The sequence below is a fragment of the Lepus europaeus genome, chromosome 21 (assembly GCF_033115175.1).
Source record: "Lepus europaeus isolate LE1 chromosome 21, mLepTim1.pri, whole genome shotgun sequence".
Classification (NCBI taxonomy): Eukaryota; Metazoa; Chordata; class Mammalia; order Lagomorpha; family Leporidae; genus Lepus; species Lepus europaeus.
Window position 1 is genome coordinate 3,185,880 of NC_084847.1, and position 20,724 is coordinate 3,206,603.

General features: G+C 59.5%; 1 protein-coding gene across 2 annotated transcripts; it reads right to left on the reverse strand.

The window, feature by feature from the left end:
- Positions 1–238: 238 nt before the first annotated feature.
- Positions 239–12,595, reverse strand: TFAP4 (transcription factor AP-4). 2 transcript variants are annotated; one of them, XM_062180488.1, is made up of 7 exons: positions 12,460–12,595; positions 4,282–4,447; positions 4,074–4,172; positions 3,558–3,728; positions 2,954–3,094; positions 2,025–2,180; positions 239–1,223 (listed from the first exon to the last, which is right to left on the reverse strand). In XM_062180488.1, exons 2-7 carry the CDS (start codon positions 4,354–4,356, stop codon positions 1,029–1,031), a joined length of 837 nt encoding a protein of 278 aa, XP_062036472.1. In that variant the 5' UTR covers positions 4,357–4,447; positions 12,460–12,595; the 3' UTR covers positions 239–1,028. The 2 variants fall into 2 exon arrangements, with proteins under 2 accessions (XP_062036472.1, XP_062036470.1); XM_062180486.1 differs by having other exon boundaries at positions 241–1,223; positions 12,401–12,595.
- Positions 12,596–20,724: the final 8,129 nt, after the last annotated feature.

A 20,724-nucleotide genomic window follows, 5' to 3' on the forward strand; every position in this document is an offset into this window, starting at 1 on the left:
GCTCTCCCTGCGTCCCCCCACCCAGAGCACCTCCCAACTCCGCAGAACACCAAATGACCCCCCTGGCATCTGGGGACCCCAATCTCACTGCAACTTCATGCTCATCCAGTTCTCTCTGGATCTGGGAACCCCAAGAACACCCCTACTCCAACCCAAGTCCCTGTCCCGCGTCCAGGTCCCCAACACAGCACACTCCCAGGAGCCACAGGATCTAAAAAACCAAGTACAAACTTTATTTTGTTTCTTTACAAAGGCACAGTGGCCTCTTGGTTTTTTTTTCCCCCTCCCCACTTTCTTAACAAAATATAATAGCTTCTCCTGGAACACAAAGACCTCAAAATTGTAAAAAAAAAAAAAAAAAAAAAAAAAAATCAAAACAGAAACCAAAAACAAAACCGAAACAAAAAAAACCAACAACAAACAAAACAGAGACGAAGACATTTTTGGGCTGGACGTGGGAAACCTGTAGGGGCTGGGGGGAGTGGCACACCCTGTGCTGGGAGGGGAGGGAAGGGGAGAAGGGCAGCAGCAAACCCCAGCCCAAGCGACGCAGACCCCCGGGCCCCCAGAAAGCCCCCGGCCCAGCCTGACCCCCAACCCATGTAAGTGCTTAAAGGAGAAGGAGGATTACCAAAGAGGGGGGAAGAGGGGACTGATGGCTGCCCGGCGCGGGGCTGCCTCCGGCAAAGACAAAAAAGCCTTGGGGTTTTGTTGATTTTTCCCTGTTCTCAAAAACACGTTTCAATGAAAAAATGCTTTTGGCAGAGAGAGGCCCGGCCCTCAGCGTGAGCCTGCCCCAGCCCGGGGGGTCCCGGTGATGCTCCCACACGCTCTGCGCCACCCCAGCCCCGGGACCTCGGGTTGGGGCCGTCGGTCAAAGGTCGATTTACAGTATTTGAAAAGGAGGTCACAAAAGAGACCCAAATGACATCGTAATTTTGTAAAAATTCCGCATTCACCCACGTTTCTCCCTGTTGCTGCCCGGCCCCCTCCAGCCCCCAGAAGGGAGAGGAGGGCTGGGGGGGTGGTCAGGGAAGCTCCCCGCCCCCCAGCGGCTCCTCCCGGCTCTGGTCCATGGCGTCGCTGTCCGAGGCCTCGGAGTCGGAGGCGGTGTCGGAGGTGTGCACCTCCGGGCAGCTGCGGACCGGCTTCACGATGACCGCCCGCCGTTGCTCCTCCTCCTGCTCCAGCTTGTCCTGGGTGCCCTCGATGTGCTGGATCGCCTGGAAGGGGACAGGCCGCTGAGGGGGCTTGGCCACGAGGCGCACTCTCCCCGCCAACATACACCCCAGCAGGAAGCCCGGCCAAGCAGCGGGGAGTCCACCAGAGTCCAGGGGACGCAGATCCGAAACAGCCCCTCTGTTCAGCTGTGAAACCCCCTTCTGGGAAGACCAGGCCCCAGGGCTGCCTCCGAATCCCAAAGGTCTCTCACCCGTTGCACATTTCGCAGGCTGCCTGTTTGCTCAGCGGAAGCCTTTGTTATTAATTGTGTTATTCACTTTGCTGAGCTTCCCTGCAATTCAAGTTCAGGGCGGCGGAGGGGGGAGGCTGGTCTTTTTAATTTTTTCCTGTTATGGCTTTTTTGGTTTATTTAGTTATGTACTGCGTTGTTACTGTTGTTTCTAACTGCTGTGGGATCCCCCAGGGGTCTTGCCCAGGGCTGCGGACAGCTGTAACTTGAGGCTGGACCCCTAGCGGATCACCTCTGCTTGCTTTCTCTGCAGGGGTCTTAGCGACCACCTGCACCTTCACCCACGCCCTGGATGACCCAGCCTAGAAAGTTCTGCAGCAGCCCAAGAGCTGGACGCAGGAACTCCGTCGGCCGTGGGTTCAGGGAGCAAAGCCCGCGTCAAGAGCAGACACACGGTCTTCCAGGCTACCCCTTCCCACAAGACCCCAAGTGCGGGCAGGGAGACTGCCTCCGACCCGAGCCCCAGCTTGTCCCTCCCCTTCTGCCCCACACGCTCCAGCCTCCCAGAAGAGAAGAGCACCCCCACGAGCTGCCCGGTGCCGAGCCCAGATACCTGCACGATCGTGTCCAGGTTTTGCCGGGATGTGGAGACAGAGTTGATGACCGAGGAGGGGCCCATGGTGACGACGTTGATGTGGTGGGAGGGCGGGGGAGGCGGAGCCGGCACGATCACCGTGGGGTGGTGCGTGGGGGCCGGAGGGGGCAGGAGCTGTAAGACAGAAGCCCTCTCAGCCACTCTCCGAGGGCTCCCCTCATGGGCGCTGTCTGGGTTATAGCCCCCCACTTCCTCTGATACTAAATGAAAGAGGGGGCTGGCGCTGTGGCACTGTAGGTTAAACCTCCACCTGCAGCACTGGCATCCCATATGGGACCCAGCTGCCCCACTTCCGATCCAGCTCCCTGCTATGGCCTGGGAAAGCAGTAGAAGATGGCCCAAGTCCTGGGACCCCTGCACCCACGTGGGAGACCCGGAAGAAGCTACTGGCTCCAGATTGGCCCAGCTCTGGCCGCTGTGGCCATTTGGGGAGTGAACCAATGGATGGAAAACCTCTCTCTCTGTCTCTCCCTGTCCTGTCTGTAGCTCTGTCTCTCAAATAAATAAATAAATCTTTTAAAAAAGGAAATGAAATAAAATAGTGGCCTAGAAAGGGACTTGCAGTCACTCAAGATCCCACGGACTTCCATTTCCAGCACCGACAAAGCAGCCCAGCATCTACTGCTATGGTGGCCGAGGCACAGACTCAAGATTTAAGTCCGTGCCCCAAGTCATTTAGGATCCTGGGCCTCGATTATTTAGCATTGTGTGCCTACGGGCCTGCTGGGAAGCTTCTGTGTAATAGCATGAGGAGAGCTGGAAACCAGGAATGTCCCAGCAACTGCCTGAATCGATTCCACTTCTGCCCCCTGGACAGCCAGAGGGCACCAAGGCCGAGCCTAAGACACCAAGGTCAGGCCACAAGGCCCGCCCAACACCCCGCTCACCTGGGTCCGCAGGTGCTGCTGTTCCCGCTCCAGCTTTTCCTGGTGCAGCAGCCGCACCTGTTCCTGCTGCTGCTGCAGCTGCACCTGCTGAGCGATCACCTTGAGCTTTTCCGGGTACATGTGGGCCTCCAACGAGCGCACCTGGAGGCGGAAGGAACAGCAGGGCTCAGGCCAGCGCCTGGACCACACCCTCGTCCACTGTTGCCACAGCAGTCGCTTGCTAAAATCCTCAACAACGCCAGCACGCAAAGCCCTGGGCTTGGACAGAGACGGCAGCCCTGACCACCGCCCACGACGCTGTCCTCCCACCTGCTGCCCTCCTTCGTCTCTGCTGCTGCTGGAACTTGGAACACCCTCGGCCCTCTGGGCCCGATCTGCCACAGAGGAGCTATGGCCCACCCCCCAGAACCACACAAACAACCCCTGAGGCCGCAGCGCCATCCTTTGATTCTAGTCCTACCCGCGCCCCCAGCAGACCGACCCCCCCCCAGGGGCAGGGTCTCCCTGAACACCGGCGGACGGGAAGCCCGCGGCGCCTCACCTGCTCCTCCAGCATCATGTGTACCGGGCCCCCCGAGGGGCAGGGAAGCCCGCGGCGCCTCACCTGCTCCTCCAGCATCATGCGCACCGAGCGCTCCTTGTCCAGCTGCTGCCGAAGCTCGATCATCTCCCGCCGCAAGTCCTCGGCCTTCTCGTCCTCCCAGATGTCCGGCGAGCCGATGCCCTCATCCTTGTCCTCCGCCCGCCGCCGCTTTGGGGACGAGCCGCTCAACTCCTGGGGAGGCCAAGGGGCCAGTGAGGGCGCCTGACACCTGCACAGAGGCGGGGGGCGCTCCGCCACAGCCCCCACATGCTGAACTGTTCCGACACGGAACTCTCGGCATGTGGATCCTGCAGATCCAACTGACTGGCCACACTCTCCAGCAATGGACGCAGAATGGACCTGGCTTCTAGAACATTCATCGGGTTCCCTCCTGAGCCCACTCCACTGCGACTGACAGATGGGGACCTCAAGGCCCCAGGCCAGGGGCTGGGTCTGGCGAGCGCCCAAGCCAGCCGGGGCCAGGAAGCCGGGAGGAGGGCAGGGCCTGGGGGCGGGGGCGAGGGCTCCTGCAGGTACCTGGATGAAGCGCTTGAGCTGTGTGTTCTGCTGCAAAAGCCTGGTCTTCTCTTGCTCCAGGGAGAAGATGTACTCGGCAGTCTGCTGCAGAATGGCTGCCTGGGGGCGACCGGGGACACCAGTCAAGCCGGCAGGGCCCGCGGCTCACTTGCTCCTCCCCACCCAAGGCGGCCACGGCCTCCAGGAAGGCCTCCGGGGCCCTGCCCACCTTGCTGAGCTTCTCTCCGTCTGTGTGGGGGATGAGGGTCTTGAGGGACTGAAAGCCCGCGTTGATGCTCTGCATACGCCGCCGCTCGTTGCTGTTGGCGATCTCCCGCCGGATCCGTCGCTCCTGGTCCCGCTGCGTCTCAGGGGTCAGTGGAATGTTGGCCAGGCTGCCGGGAAGACAGGGCAGGCTCAGGTCGGCGCCCTCTGCACTCCGCCTCCAACTGGCCCCTGTCTTTTCCGTTCATTTCCGGAAGAGGGGCCTGAGTGTACCTGCACCCTTGACACTGCAAAAGGTGCCGGTGTGCGGCCGGCGCTGTGGCACAGCAAGGAAAGCCGCTGCCTGTGCCGCCTACATCCCATGTGGGCGCCCATTCGTGCCCCGGCTGCTGCACTGCCACTCCAGCTCCCTGCTAACGTGGCTGGGAAAAGCAGTGGAAGATGGCCCACGTGCTTGGGCCCCTACACCCACATAGGAGACCCTGGAGAAGCTCCTGGCTCCTGGCTTCAGCCTGGCCCAGCCCTGGTCATTGTGGCCATCTGGGGAGTGAAACAGTGTATGGAAGACCTCTCTCTCTCTCTCTGTATGTAACTCTTACTTTCAAATAGATAATAAATCCTTTAAAAAAATAAAAGGTGCCAGGTCTGCCTGATGCTGGAGGGAGTTGGGGGGCTGCACGGGACCCCAGGCAGACTGGAATCAGTGGGCACAGACAGCCCGCTCCGGACCGAAAAGTCGCCTGCTTCCTTTCTGGGGAGAGAGCTGTCCTCTGTAACAGAGGCTCCCAGCAGTGTATGGGCATGGCCTCCTTCAGAGTCGCTGGCTTGGCCAGCCCAGGAGTGACAGATGGCCCCTCCCTCACCATCCCCACAGCCATGGCCAGCCACCAGCTCCACCTCAACCCCGCCCCCGGGCTGAGACTCCACAGGAGACAAGACAGGTGCTAGTCACTCCACTACAGGGACCTCAGGCCAACAGCCCCAGGGGACAGTTCTCCCCCAAGCGCATACACTCCAATAAGCAGACCCACCCTGAGCGACACAGAGCTCCCGGCATGCTGTGGGCAGTGTTACTGCGGTGGCCAGTGGGGTGAGAGAGAAGGCAGCCAAGGAAGGGGCGAGGCTGTGGGCCGAGGAGCACTGGCGGGAGGCAGACGGCAGCGGAGCCGGCGGGCCCAATGCCACTGCTCCCGAGGGGTGGGCCTGTGTGTGGCCTGAAGAAGGCTTGCCCCCCTTTCCAGGCCCCCCTGCAACTCCCCCGCCCGCGCCTGATGGCTTCCAGATGCTGGGCTCCCAGCAGAGGCCGCCAGCCCCACCCAAAGCCACAGCCAGAGGGGCCCTCCCGGGGTGACCCATGCCAGGCCTGGGCCTGGGGCACAGGGACAGCGCTCTAGCAGTGGCAAGAGCAAGGGGTTCAACTCGCTTAGCCTGACCTGGCCCCTGTGCCCATCCCCAGGCAGACGACCTCCACAGGACAGGCCAGGAAGGGCCAAAACTGCCACCACTGGACAGAGCCCACCCTGCGCAGCCCGCCTCGGCCCCCATGGGGCCCCTGCACGCATCCCTCAGCCAGGGGGATGACAGCCAGGGCCTCAGCCTCCTGTCCCAGCACGGAGGGGACCTACTGGGAGTGGGGTCCTCATCAAGCCAAGTCCCCTCCCCCAGGGAAGAAGGCTGGGTACCCCGCTCCGCAGATGGGACTTAGGGCTCAGAGTGGGCTGGGATGGGCCAGATATGGGTCACACAGCTGGGGGTCCAGCTCAGAACTTGAGGGCCCAGGGACCTCCCTTCTCTGAGGTTCCCTGCCCCACAGTGGGAGTGGGGGTACTGGAAGGGGGAGGGAGCCAGGCAGAGCAGAAGCTGCTGCGGGGGCTGCTGGTCAGCCCACGGGGGAGAACCTGCCCCCAGGCCCGGCACAGCCCTCAGACACCTAAGAGAGGCCAGCAGACCAAGGGGGACAGAGACCGCTCGGCAGCGCGCGGTTCAAGTTGGAAGGGTCTTGGGAGCAAGAGGAGATGGGGAGAGCCAGCCAATGGGTGCGAAGTCACCTGGCCACGGCAGTCTGTCTGGGGACATCCTGCCCCTCAGGAGAGAACTGAGGGCAGACCCTACCCCCCCCGACCCAGTCTCGAGTCCATCATGCCGACACCTAATGGCCTGGGCTGACCAGAGACTGGAGGTCAAAAATGAGCCCCCCTTTCTCTCTCTCTCACTATGCCTTTTTTTTTTTAAGATTTATTTATTTTATTTGAAAGTCAGAGTTACACACAGAGAAAAGGAGACGCAGAGAGAGGTAGAGACAGAGAGAGAGAGGTCTTCCATCCGCTGGTTCACTCCCCGGATGGCAGCAACGGCTGGAGCTGTGCCGATCCGAAGTCAGGAGCCAGGAGCTTCATCCAGGTCTCCCACGTGGGAGCAGGGGCCCAAGGATTTGGGCCATCTTCCACTGCTTTCCAAGACCATAGCAGAGAGCTGGACAGTAAGTGGAGCAGCCGGGACTGGAACCGGCACCTATATGGGATGGCAGCACTGCAGGCAGTAGCTTAACCCACTACGCCACAGCGCCGGCTCCTAACTGTGCCTTTCAAATAAATAGATAAAGAAACCTTAAAAAAAAAAAAAAAAAAAAAAAACAGACAGCGCTGTGGCATAGTGGGTAAACCTGCCACCTGTGGCACAGGCATCCCACATGGGCACAGGTTCAAGTCCCAGCTGCTGACTCTGACCCAGCTTCCTGCTAACACGCCTGAAAAAGCAGCAGAGGAGGCCCAAGTGCTTGGGTCCCTGCACCCACGTGGGAGGCCCGGATGAAGCTCCTGGCTCCTGGCTCCAGGTTCAGCTCTGGCTGTTTTGGCCATTTGGGGAGTGAACCAGTGGATGGAAGATACCTCTCTCTCTCTTTCTCTCTCTAACTCTGCCTTTCAAATAATAAATGTCTTAAAAAAAAAAAAAAAAAGATACCTATGCCTAGCAACAAACAAGTTTAAAAAAGTCTTGAGTTCTTCACAAAATATGCTAACGACTCACTTTGCTAGATTTTCCTGCTCAGTTGTCACCATCTCCCTGTGCGCCAAGCGGCCTGCTGACTACCAAGTGAGGAAGAGGGAGGACAGGGGCCAGTGCTATGGCACAGCAGGTAAAGCTGCTGCTTGCGATGCCAGCATCCCACGTGGGCACCAGTTCGTGTCCTGGCTGCTCCACTTCTGATCCAGCTCCCTGCTAGTGGCCTCGGAAAAGCAGCAAAGAATGACCCAGGTGCTTGGGCCCCTGCACCTACAAGGGAGACCTGGATGAAACTCCTGGCTTTGGCATGGCCCAGGCCTGGCCACTGCAGCCATCTGGGGAGTGCACCAGTGGATCTATCTCTCTCTCTGTCTCTCCAACACTCACTTTCAAATAAAAAATAGAGGTGGGACAGACACTCGAGAAGGAATCCGCTACAGCAAGCAGCAGAGCTAGGACTTCAGTCTGGACCCCAGAGCAGGGGTTGGTCCACAGGATGGACAGGGCTCTGCCCTGTCCCACAGGTGCTGGTGCCGGGACTGAGCCTGGAGCAGAGGGAGGCACCATCCGCAGTCACCCTTCTCCCTTTGCACAGACCTCTTTGACATTCCTGGTCCGAGCAGCACAGAAACCCAGTGGGGTATCTGCTGCACCCTTGGGTTACAGTGAGTGACGCAGGGGAGGGGAAGGGACGCACCCAGCATCAGGCTGCCTGGCCAGGGTGCAGCGCCAGGTCCCAGGGCTCTCGCTGGCGGCACCCTCTCTGACAGCTCACTCAGCTCTCTGTTTGCTGCAGGGGGAGTAGCACCCCTGCCCCTCTGAATCCCAGGGAGGGACCAGGCACACAAGGGGAGTGTCCTGCCAGAACCACACCCACAGACAGGTGGACAGCAGGGAGTGGCTGCACACACCCTCCTGTACTTCCCAGCCCAATCCCAGCAACCCACCTGCCTACAGTACGCTGGAGGGGCTCAGGCCCAGCCTCTCCTGCCCGCCTGGACACCCACTACTGGGGAGACCAAAGGCGACGGGGCCTCAAAGTCCCAGCCCCAGAGTTGTCAGAGGGGAGAGGCCCTGAGGCCCAGCCGGGGATCCAGGGCCTATGCAGGCTCCTCCTTTGCAAGGAAGCCACCAGCCTCGCTTCTCCAAATGTCCCCTCCGGCCCATCCCCTCCACACCCCTCAGCCCAGCCTCCTGGCTCAGGAACCAGCTGCTAGTTAACCTAGCGCTTAACCAAGATTAAACCCAAGAAGACTTGCCCTCAAAGCCACAGTGCCTTACAGGGGCCTGGGTTCGCCACCAAGCCCCTCGATTAAAGTTCGTCTAAACTGGCCAGGAACACCAGCTGTCAGTCAACAAAAGGAACATTCACCAGCTATTGATTGGTGGAGTGTGGGTTAACCAGGGGTTCTCACTGGGGGAGTGTGGGTTAACCAGGGGTTCTCACTGGGGGAGTATAAGCTAACCAAAAGTTCGGGTTGGTGGAGTGTGAGCTGTGCAGGGGTTCTGATTGGTGGAGTGTGGGCTAACCAGGGGTTCTCACTGGGGGAGTGTGGGTTAATCAGGGGTTCTCACTGGCAGAGTATAAGCTAAACAAGGGTTCTGATTGGTGGAGTGTGGGCCAACCAAGAGTTCTCATTGGAGAAGTGCTAGATAATCAGGAAATCTTGCTGGCGGGTGATACTGTACTGGATAAGTGAAGTTTTCTGCCAACACCTGAAAGGCTCCTCATGGCTCCTTCTGTGTTTTGCAGAAGTGAGCTCGACTTACAAGAACCAGCAGGTGGAAGCCCCCTGTCCCCAGGGGAGCAGGCAAGGTGCCTGGCGACCTCTGACACAGGAACCAGCAGGTGGAAGCCCCCTGTCCCCAGGGGAGCAGGCAAGGTGCCCGGCGACCTCTGACACCAGCCACTCTGGCTTCACTCCCTTCCTGACTGTCCTCAAACAGCGGTTCCTGGGGGCTGCCCTGGCTTCAGGAATTAACACAGGGCACCAGGCAACAACCAACAGCCAGAAACCCTCAGAAACCTCCTGGAGGAACACAAACATCCCAGCCAGATGCTCAGAGGCAGGGAGCAAGCTCTTCGAGTCAGATCCCTGCTGCCCGGCCCAAGGCCAAGGGGTCCCCATGCCCCAACACGCTCCATCCTGAAAGTGGCCACAGGGAGCTCTCCTTCCACACTGCCCTGAAGTCACTCACACACCCCAGAATCATGGCCACAAAGCAAAATCCATACGGTCAGGGTGGGAAGGTCTACATGGCAGGGGGACACAAACCTCCCAGCAAGGGTGCCCAGGGTGCTCACCCATCTCTCACCTAAGTAGCCTTAAGGCTCTGGCCTGTCACCTTGCTCCCGCCTCGGTCCCGGAAGAGACCGTGCCTGGGCAGCTCCCGTAACATCCCTCCTGTCTTCCCCTCCACGCCACGTACTCCCACCCCAGTCCATCAGCGCGAACCCTGCACTGGGTTCTAACACGGATGCCAGCCTTGCCACTTACCAGCAATGGAATCCCAAGCCTAGCCCGTTCCCCCAACCTGGAAGCTGAGGAAACTCTGCCTCACTTTACAGTCTTGGGAAAAAGAGATTGAGGGGAAAAAAAAACTGGAGCAAGATGACAACAGGATGTCCTGCTTCTCCAGGGTCTGCACCCAGAAGTCCAGAACAATCTGTGGATCCCTTAGGGGGCTCACAAGACCCTTTAGCACCAGGGAACAGGAGCTAAGCTGCTCACAAAATGTGTCAGTCCCAGCATAAAACTGGTGCTTCGTCAGGCACCCAACAAACCCTCCCAAATTTTCCCCAATGCCATCTTACAGGAACTTTCTTAAAGAGCCTACAAGGATAGAGACCACCACACACCTGCTTTTCAGAGTCCGAATGTCACCCAACGGCTACCAAACAGTTTGCACACTTGTGGCTAACCCTCACAGGTAACAGATTCAAAACATCACAGCTTCCACGGACAGCACTGTACCGATAGCTCTCTGGCCAGACTAGGGGAGCCCTGCTGGTCCCTGGAAAATGGAGCTGAATCCGCCAGCCTGGAAGGACCTTAAGAAGCAAGTCTACCCACCTGGCCAGGAGGTCACGCCCAACCTGCACAGGCCTCACACTTTGCTGCCCCTGCTGAAAATGATCGCACAGGGGCCGCAGCTCACAGCTGCCTTGCGAGGGGGCATCTGTGCGGGACTGTGGCTTCCTCCACATGGGGACAGTGCCCAGGCATGACAGCAGAGAGCCCCAGTGCCCCCAAGCCTGCCCAGGGCACGGGACCCAAAGCATCCTCTCCAGCAAGTGGAGCAGCTCAACCCCACCTGCTCACTGGCCTGCCCCGTTCCCAGCGGCGAGCAGAGGAGCAGAACTCTGGGATCAGGTTCAAGTCCCAGCTCCACCACTTACTCTGGCTGGCCCCTTCCCCAGCCTGTGTCCTCATCCTAGGAAGGGGATGACAATTCAGTGAGAAAGGAACACATAAAGAGCTCAGGATTTTTTTTTTTTCTTTTAACCTATTAAAGGCTGAGCCCTCCAGGTGGGCTTTGGGGAGAGGCCAGCCCTCAGGGTGGACCTGCTGGCTGCCAGGAGAGCTAACTACCCATCCATCCTTAAGTACAGACTCTGGACTTGACAGCAATTGGGGGTGGGGGTGGGGACCCCAGGAAGCCCGCGTGTACACAGCGATGCAACCGATGCAACCGTCCCCTGACCCAGTTTCTGCAGCCCCTGGTGCCCCCCAGCCGGGGCCACGCCGCCGGGTTCCTCCTCCCTCCATCGCCGCCCTGTCTCTCTGGGGCACGGGAGCACGTGGTCCCAGCCCCGGGGAGCCATTTCGCTGCAGGAACAGCATCGCAGGGAAGGAGCAGCGGGTCCCAAACTCGTGCCCGCTGGAGAACCTCCCTGCACCCGGGACCCCCTCGGGCCAGGCGTGTCCAGAACGCAAAGGCCGGGTCACTGGAGATCCGAGCTCCAAGGCGCGTGCGCTTCAACCCGCGTCCAGGGAGACCTGGCCGCGAGTGGTTTGCAAACCCAGCACCCTTCGGCAAAGGGTGCATCGGGAGCAACTTGGGACCAGGCTTGCAAAGCCGCTTCTGGGGCGGGCGGCGGACTTCGGGCCACCCACCCAGCTGGGAGGCCCGGCGCTTCCCGTTTATGGTCGGGGGGGGGGTGTGTGGGGTGGGGGGCGTGGGGTGGGAAAGTTCGCAGGAGAGCCACGTGCGGCAGGAAACGGCCTTGCGAGGCTATGGGCGGCCTGGGGCGCCCCCTCCCCGCAAGGCCTCCGCCGCCCCCGACCCCGCCACGGCCCGCCGTGCCCATCCTGCCCGCGGGGGCCGAGCTTTGTGCGGGGAGAGCGTGGTCCCGGAGCGCCTACAAGTCCCACAATGCCGCGCCCGCGGGGTGCACAGGACTACAGCTCCCGCGCAGCCGCGCGCGGAGGTCCGCCTACTCCAAGAGGGCTGCAGAGTCACGTCCAGGCCTCGCTAGTAAACAGCGAGCGGGCGGGAGAGCAGGCGGGCAGCCGCCGCCACCGTGCCCGGGCCGCGGCTCCCGGCCCCCCCCCCGCGCGCACGCCCCCCACCCCGGCTGCAGCCCCGCTCTCTGCAACCACGCACGCCGCCCGGCTCCCGCCCCCCCGCCCCGGAGCGCGGCATGGCTGCATTGTAGCCGCCCTCGCCGCGGCCCCACGCGTGCCCCAGGCCCCCCGGACCCGCCTGGACGGGGGACACTCCGAGCGCGCGAGGAAGAGGGGGAGAGGAAGGAAGCCGCCGCGGGAGGGGGGAGGAGGAAGCGCGGGGAGAGGGGGGGAAGCCAGCAGCACCAAGCATGGCCGGGACTGCTGCAGAACCACGTGGGTCTGTTTGCAATTTACAAACGTCGCGACTCGCCCGCCTGCAGTGGACAAAAGTGGCCGAGAGCGCTCGGGGCCCCCACGTTACGAGGGAGGAGGGTGCCCGGGCGGCGGGAGCGCGGCGCGCGGGGCTGCAGCGGCCCCGGGAGCTAAGAAAGCCGAGCGGGGTCCGCGGCGCGGGCCATGCGTGCGCACACGCGCGCCCGCTGGGGCGGGCGGGCTGGCCGAGGGGCTGCAGCGGTGGGAAGGGGGTGGGGGGTGGGGAGGAGTACACACCTACAGAGCCCTCCTATCACTTCTTTCTCTGTTTTCCTGAAATGTTGCAAAGAGGGCACCTTCTGAGTGGGCACCATGAAATACTCCATAGCGATCGGCGCCCTGCTGTGCGCGAGCCGAGCGCGGCGAGCGGCCGGGGGCTGCAGGACCGGGGTCGGAATCCTCGGGCAGCGCCGGACGGAGGTGCAGGCTCGGCCGGTCCCCGATGCTGGCGGCGGCGGCGGCGGCGAGGGGCGGGCGGCGGGCGGGAGGGGCGGGAGGGAGGGCTCTCCGGCCTGCCTCCCCGGGCGCGTGTGTGTGTGTGCGTGTGTTTGCAGCTGATCAGATGTCTGGTTCAAGGCGGGAAACAGCTGGTGAACACTCAGCACTCCCCCGGCCTCCTTCCGCGGAGTAAGGAATTGCATGTAAACAAAGGACTATTTGCAGCGACCCCGGGCGGCGCGCGCGGCCCGGCCGAGACGGACGCGGGCCCCCGGGGGGCCGGCTGCCGCGGGGGTCCGCGGGCCTCCCCCGGATGCGGGGGCTCCGGGGCCCGCGGGGACGGGGTGGGGGGCGCGCGCGTGAATGGAGCGAGCTGCGGCCGAGCTACATGCGCCACTATGGGTGATGAGGTCCATCAGCTGACAGGTTGGCAAGCATTGCAAAAAAAAAAAAAAAAAGGCCAGCCCGGGCGAGGGAGCCCCCGGCCTGCGCGGAGACGGCCGGGTGCGGGGTCGGGGGGCGCGCGGCGCAGCGGGCGGGGTGGGCGGCCTGGGGCGCGCGCCGCCAGCTTCTGCTTTTTCGCGGCTGCGACTGCACGGCGCGCTCCCCGCGAGCCGAGCCAGGGCCCCCTGGAAACTTGCGTCACGGCCGCCGCTGCCCGCATGTGGCTCGGGGCTGACCGGCCCGCCGCCCGCGCGGGCGCCGGAGCCTGGGAATCCCCGGTCCGCGGCGCGGGCCCGCGCGCGCCCGGAGCTCGTCCGGCGGCCGGCCCGGGGGGAGCCCCCGCGCGGCTTGCCCCGCCGCCAGGGAGCGCTCTCCGCGAGGGGGCGACGGCCGCGGGCTTCCGGCCCCCGCCCGCCCCGGCTGCAGGAAGCCCACGCCTGCCTTGGAATGTCCGCGCCCCAGCCCGCCGCCGCCGCCGCCTTTCCCAACCCCTCCGCCCTCCAGGTGCCGCCCAGATCGCGCCTCCTCGCTGAAATACTCGGCCGAGTAACAATTGTTGCTGTGACTGCTAGGAAATACTATTGTTCCCTCGTGTCGCTGCACCGCCGCCGGCCCCAGCGACCTGTTAGGCGGCTTCCCCCAGGACACCCCCAAGTCTAGCCTGACAGCCTTGTGCAGCATACACTGTTTGCATTAATTTTGCTTTTTTTTTAAAAAAAGTATTGCATGCTTAAACAATTTTTAAAATTTATACAAAATGAACAGATTACATGTATTTCATCTGCACAGATTTAGGAAAAGTAGTGCATTAAAAAAATTTTTTTTGTTTCTCCTGATTTCGAGGATTGCTGGTGCCTGGTTCAGTGAGTCCATGTGAGCGCCTCAGCCTGCCCTGCACTCATTCCCCTGTCCACAACCCAGGGCACAGCTGCAGGGTCAGGGCTGCCCAGCAGTTTCCAAGGGAATCCCCTTGTCCCGCCGGCCCCTTCTGCTTCTCTGTCTTAAGGGGTGATCTGAGTGGGTGATACAAAGTCCAGGCAAACACAGGACACTGAAGGGCTCAGCCTCAGTGCAGCCTCATGGGACGGCCGCCCACCCACACAGCAACGCCAAGGAACACGCGACAGTGGGAGACACGTGTCTCGCCTCGCTCGTTCTCCCGTGGCCTGAGCCTGGGTCCCCAAGAACGCACTGTCACCATGACTGGCTTCACCGTGTCTGTGCCATGGCTGTGCCCAGCCCGGCACGCTCCAAGTCTCACATTAACCAGCCCCGACACCTCTCACCTGGCTGGCTCAGCCACTCCCGCCCTCCAGCCTGAAGCGGGAAGCCCACCTGCCACACGCCCGCCCCAGGCTCCCCCATTACTCACCTGGCTTCCCAGCAGCCACCCAGGAACCCCCCCTGTCGGGTCCTGAGAGCTCTGCCATCCCAGGTCTGAGCCCTTCCCAGCTCCTGGAATTGCTCACTGCAGAGCTCTCACAGGGTGCTCAGCAGACCGGGTGAGACCCCCAGCCCTTCAGGCAGTCAGTACGAGGGCGCTGTGGCCCCACGGTCCCTGTCCCAGGTACTCAGGGCTGGCCCCAGAGCCAGGAGAGGGTGCCTCCGTGAGTGGGCACGTCTGTGCACTGGCCACGTTTTTTGTATGGACACAAATTTCATATAATATTCATGTGTCACAAAATACCATTCATTTTTTTAGCCATCTAAAATGTAAACATCCTAGGGCGACTGTAACAAGTTACCACAAACTTAGTGGCTTAAAACTACACAGATTTATTCTCTGCAGGTCGGAAGTCCAAATGGGTTACGTTTGGCTAAACTCCAGGTACAGGCAGGGGTGTGTTCCTTCGAGAGCTCCTGGCCTTTTCCGGCTGCTCTCAGAGCCACCTGCACTCCTTGGCTTGTGGTCCCTCCCGCCTCTTCAAAGTGCAACCCTCCAGCCTTTGCTTCTGTCCTCATATCTCTGATGCCACCTGCTCCTCTCCCTCTTAGGATGGCCTTGAACCCACCCACATAATCCTGCATAACCTCTCTCCCCAGACACTTAACGGAGTACCATCTGCAAAGCGTCTTCTGCCACACACGGTAGTGTATTCACAGGTTCCGGGGATTTGGACGTGGACATCTTGGGAGGTCATTCTTTTGTCTACTATGTCACTAGTTTATGGGGCATACAAACACTGGTAGCAGCTGTCATCCACTCCAGCAATGCCACTCCCAGGAAATCCCCAAAAGAATGAAAACAGGATGCAAACAGGTTGATGTATACCTAAGTTCACTAAAGCGTTATTCTGACCAAAGGTGGGGAAAAAAAGCCCATCAACAGATAAATGGGTAAACAAAATGTGACCCGTCCACCCAATGGAATATTATTCAGCCATAAGAAATAAATGAAACATGGGCCAGGATTGTGACGCACCAGGTTAAGCCACCACTTAGAGACACCAGCATCCCTTACTGGAGGACGGTTTGTGTCCCGGCTGCTCCACTTCCAGTGCCGCTCCCTGTTAATGCACCTGGGAAGCACCAAGTAATGGCTCAAGTACTTGGGCCCTTGCCACCCACATGGGAGACTCAGATGAACTTCCTGGCTTCTGGCTTCATTCTGACCCAGCCCCAGCAGTGGTGGCCATTTGGAGAACGAACCAGCAGATGGAAGGGGTGTGTGTGTGTGTGTGTGTCCCTGCCTTTCAAATAAATAAATCTAGGGGTGGGGGGAGGAAAAAAGCCCTAACAAATTCCAGAATAGGCAAATGCATAGCGACAGAGAGCAGACTGGTGATGGCCAGGGGCTGGCTGGGGACTGGGAAGAAATGGCGAGTGACTGCTAATAGGTACCTGGCTGATTTGGGGGGTGATGGAAGTGTTTTTTGTTGTTTTTTACAGATTTATTTATTTATTTGAAAGGCAGAGTCACAGAGAGGTAGAAGCAGAAAGAGAGGGAGAAAAAGGTCTTCCATCCGCTGGTTCACTCCCCAGATGGCTGCAATAGCCAGAGTTGCACCACTCCAAAGCCAGGATCCAGGAGCTTCTTCCAGGTCTCCCATGCGGGTGCAGGGGCCCAAGAACTTGGGCCATCTTCTACTGCTTTCCCAGGGCAAAGCAGAGAGTTGGACTGGAAGTGGAGCAGCCGGATCTCGAACCAGCATCCCTATGGGATGCCAGCACTGCAGGTGGCTGCTTTACCCACTATGCCACAGTGCCAGCCGCAATGGAAGTGTTTTGAAATTGGTTGCACAACTCTGTTATGCACCAAAACCCACTGTCTTAAAGGGGTGAATTATATGTCATGTAAATTATACTGAACAGAGCTGTTATTAAAATGCCTTTATTGATGCTAAGGATGGCCTGAAGCCAGGGGTCCCCAGCAAGCACTGAATCCCCTAGGGTGGGAGGGGCCATAGCCCCTTTCCCCTACAAGGTGGAACCCGCCTCCCTGGCCTGGGGTCCTGGCTGCCGTGCTGGAGCCGTCAGCACAGCTCTGCCCTTGTCCCAGGCTGCTGGGAGCTGCCGATGTGGGGGAGTTGCCATCCAGACGTGGCTGCAAGGAGCGGGCGTGTGGCACAGCAGCCAAGGTGCTGCTCAGCCAGCTGCATCCCGTATCAAAGTGCCCGGGTCCGTTCCTGGCTCTGCTGCCAGCTCCAGCTTCCTGCCAGTGCACAGCCTGGGCAGCAGCAGCTGACGGCTCAGGCAGTTGGGCTGCTGCCCATGCAGGAGACCAGGATGGAGTTCCTGGCCCCTGGCTTCAGCCTGGCCCAGCCTGGCCTATTACAGTCATTTGGGATATAAGTCAGTGGATGGAAGATCTCTGTTTCTGTCTTTCAAATAAATTTTTAAAAATTAAAAAATTGGGGGTTGGTGTTGTGGTGTAACAGGTGAGGCCCCACGTGCAATGCCAGCATCCCGTATGGGTGCCGGTTTGGGACCCGACTGCTCCACTTTAGATCTGGCTCCCTGGTATGGCCTGGGAAAGCAGCAGAGGATGGCACAAGTCATTGGCCCCCTGCACCCGCGTGGGCGACCCAAAAGAAGCTCCAGGCTCTTGGCTTCAGCCTGGCTCAGCCCTGGCTGTTGCGGCCATTTGGGAAGTGAGCCAGTAGATGGAAGAGCTCTCTGTCGCTGCTCCTCTCTTTGTAACTTTGCCTTTCAAATAAATAAAAAACAAATCCTTTTTTAAAATTTCAAAAATGTAAAATTGAATAAACAAAACATTTTTTCTAAAAAAAAAATTAAAAAGTGCTACAGCCAGTGGCGCGAGCAGCAGCCCGGCACACTGCAATTCCGAGTTCACACACTCACGTGTAGGAGAGTAGATTTTTCTTATTTTTCAACTTTTATCCAACATGTGCTAGAATACAGTTTCTGCCCTTTAGATAGATGATGTATTAGTTTTCTATTGCTGAGTAACAAAATTCCACAAACTTAGTGGCTTAAAACAACCCCATTTATCCCCGGACAGTTCAGAGGGTCAGAGCCAGGGTCTCGTCAGTGAAGCTGAACCAGGGCCACTGTGTCATCTGTGGCTTAGGGTCTCCCCCAGGCCCCCTGGTTGGTGGCAGAAAGCAGTCCGTGTGGCTGCAGGACTTCGGTCCCCGTTTTCTTGTTGGCTGTGGTCTGGGGCACCACTCAGCTTCTAGAAGCTTCTTCTCAGGTCCTTGCCCCCGACCCCTCCACCTGAGCCATGGAGAACATCCCTCTCCTGTTTCCCTTCGACTCTCTATGACTTCCTCTTCCCAAGCAGCCAGAGGGAACTCTGTTGACGGATCCTGGATGAGAGCAGGCCTGCTGGATCATCCATCTGCCTTGGGATCCGCTGGATTGGGTGATGCACCCAGTCACAGGTTCTGTCCATGCTCCATGGCGGAGTATAAGAGAATTCTGGGGGCTGGCACTGTGGCATAGAAGGTTAAGTCTCCACCTGCGGTGCTGGCATCCCATATGGGCACTGGTTTGAGTCCAGGCTGTTCCACTTCCAATCCAGCTCCTGGCTAATGCACCTGGGAAAGCAGCAGAAGATGGCTCAAGTGCTTGGGCCCCTGCACCCACAAGGAAGGCCCAGAAGAAGCTCCTGGCTCCTAGCTTCAGCCTAGCCCAGCCACGGATGTTGCAGCCATTTGGGGAGTGAACCAGCAAATGCAAGATATCTCTCTCGCCCCCCCCCCATATCTCTTTAAAATAAACAAATAATAAGGCTTGCATAAAAAGAGAATTCTGGCACCAAAGGTGCAGGAGACATGCAGGAGGCATGGAGCAAGTTAAAGAACTTTCCTGGGAATAGTCCAGGGGTAGGGATATGATTGGCCACATGGCCTTTTGGGCCAGGTGTGCTCTGGCGCATATCGGGGTATGGATCTCAGTGGGTTGGGGCCAGGGTAATACCTGCAGAAGAAAAAAGTCCCCACCCAGGAGTCTGGACCCTGAATGTGCCCAGGAAGGCAGAATAGGGTCAGGTGCCCTGTGTCCCCCACCTACCCCAGGCACAAGGAGATCTGGCCAGCGAGGCTGGGATGCCCCCGACCACTAGGGGGCGCCTGGCACACACGCTGAACACAGGCTGGTGCTCCAAGCAGGTACTGGGAGGCAGGGGCTGACTCACTGCCCCCTCTCTGGTGCTCCGAAGGCCCTGAAGATCCAGGAGGCACCTGGCTTATCTCGGGGTCCCGAGATGGCCCGATCTCTGGGTGCACAGCAGCTCGCTTTTATTATGAGCGAGCAGCCACATTTGAGATGGCTGGAGTCCCTCCAGGGCTCAGCTTCCTCCCAGCTGTCTTTGGTGCCCCCTCCACCACCGTGGGCTCCAGCCCTGGCCTCTCCCTTGCCCCTGGCTCAGCAACCCCTGCCCAGTTTGGTCCTTCTCAGCACCTGGCTCCTCCCTGCCATGGGGAGGAGTCAAACTTAAAAGCTTCCTGCAGGGAGTGTCTCTCAGAACCTGAAGGAGAACCAGGGACCTGGCTTCCTTCTACTGAGTGCATTCAGGGCAGGCATTCAGTGCGATGATTAAGTTGCCATCTAGGTTGCTTGCGTATCCGAGTGCCTAGTCCAAGTGCCGGCTCCTCCACCTCCCACCCAGGTCTCTACCAATGCACACCTTGGGAAGCAGCAGGTGATGGCTCAAGTACTTGGGTCCCTGCCACCCACATGGGAGACCCAGGCTGAGTTTCTGGCCCAGCCCTGGCTGTTGCCGGCATCTGGGGAATGAACCGGAGGCTGGAAGATCTCTCCGTCAGTGTCTCCCCCACTCTGTCTTTAAGCCTCTCATATAAAATGAAGTTAAGTAACATTTAAAAGTCTAACAAAGTCACATTATGTTATGGGGCTTTTCTTTTTTGAAGCTGGGTGCATTCCCGGTATAATCGTGCTGGTAGGTTGTTTCTGTTTTAGATGGAAATGGCCGTCTGGCCGCTTCTTCAGTCTGCTCTCTGGAAGGCGCTGGACAGTTATAGTTCCAGCAGGTAGACCAGGCCCTGAGGCAGGTCTGTTGAAGACTCCCTGTGAAGTCCTCAAAGAATTCACAGTCAAGGTCAGACCAGAGCTGAGTCACCTGCCTCCGAGTCTGAGCCACTCTCACCAGGATTGAAGAGGAAGGGAGAAGGTGGAGCCTCCGTTTGTTTGTTTTATTGTTAAAGATTTATCTATTGGAAAGGCGGAGTTATACAGAGAGGGGGAGAGAAATCTTCCATCCGCTGATTCACTCCCCAAATTGTGGCTACGGCTGGTGCCAAAGCCAGGAGCCAGGAACTTGGGTGACAGAGGCCCAACAGTCAGACCAACCTCTGCTGCTTTCCCAGGCACATCAGCAGGGAGCTACATCGGAAGTGGAGCAGCCAGGATTTGAACCAAGGTCACGTGGGATGCTGGCATCGCAGATGGCAGCTTAACCCGCTGAGCCACAACACCAGCCCCTGAGCCTCTGGTTACTATAAAAGGAGAACAAGTCAGCCAATGGAGCAAGGGGCTGTGGCTGGCGGGGGCAGAGGGTCCGAGGCCCACAGGACGCAGGAGGGAGCCAGCAGAGGAGCAGGGGGAGAGGACGGCTGAGGTGCTGTCTCCAGTGCCCCCGGGGCAGCCTGCTGGCCTCCCATAGAGTGGGTGGAGGTCAGGGGCCAAGGGCAGGGAAGGGACTGGGCCTGCTTCGAGGAACAGCCAGACCTGGGCAGGCTGCAAGGTGGAAAGGCTCTCTGTGGGGAGGGGCCGGCTCAGAGCCCCAATGCGAGTCGGGAAGGCACATGTGTTGGGGCAGCAGTGGCCGAGTGCCCGCCGAGTGCCAGATGCTGCTCCATGGCTTTGCTTCTATTCCTGCTTCGTCTTCACCATGGCACCCTGTGTCCTACGTGCAGACCCAAAGGACGCAGCCAAGATCCTCACCATGGGTCAGCGCCAGCTCCTTCCAGACCCCACGTGGCTGCCCTGGAGAATGGCTTCTGAGCCAGACTCTGTAGAGCCCAGCTGGTGCTGGCGGCCCCGCCCTGGCCAGGGAAGTCCAGGTGCAAGAGGAGGAGCTGGAGGGGGAATCATGCCCATGCATGAAATGAGAGGGTCCGGCCGGCACTGCGGCTCAATAGGCTAATCCTCCACCTAGCGACGCCGGCACTCCAGGTTCTAGTCCTGGTCAGGGCGCCGGATTCTGTCCCAGTTGCCCCTCTTCCAGGCCAGCTCTCTGCTATGGCCCGGGAAGG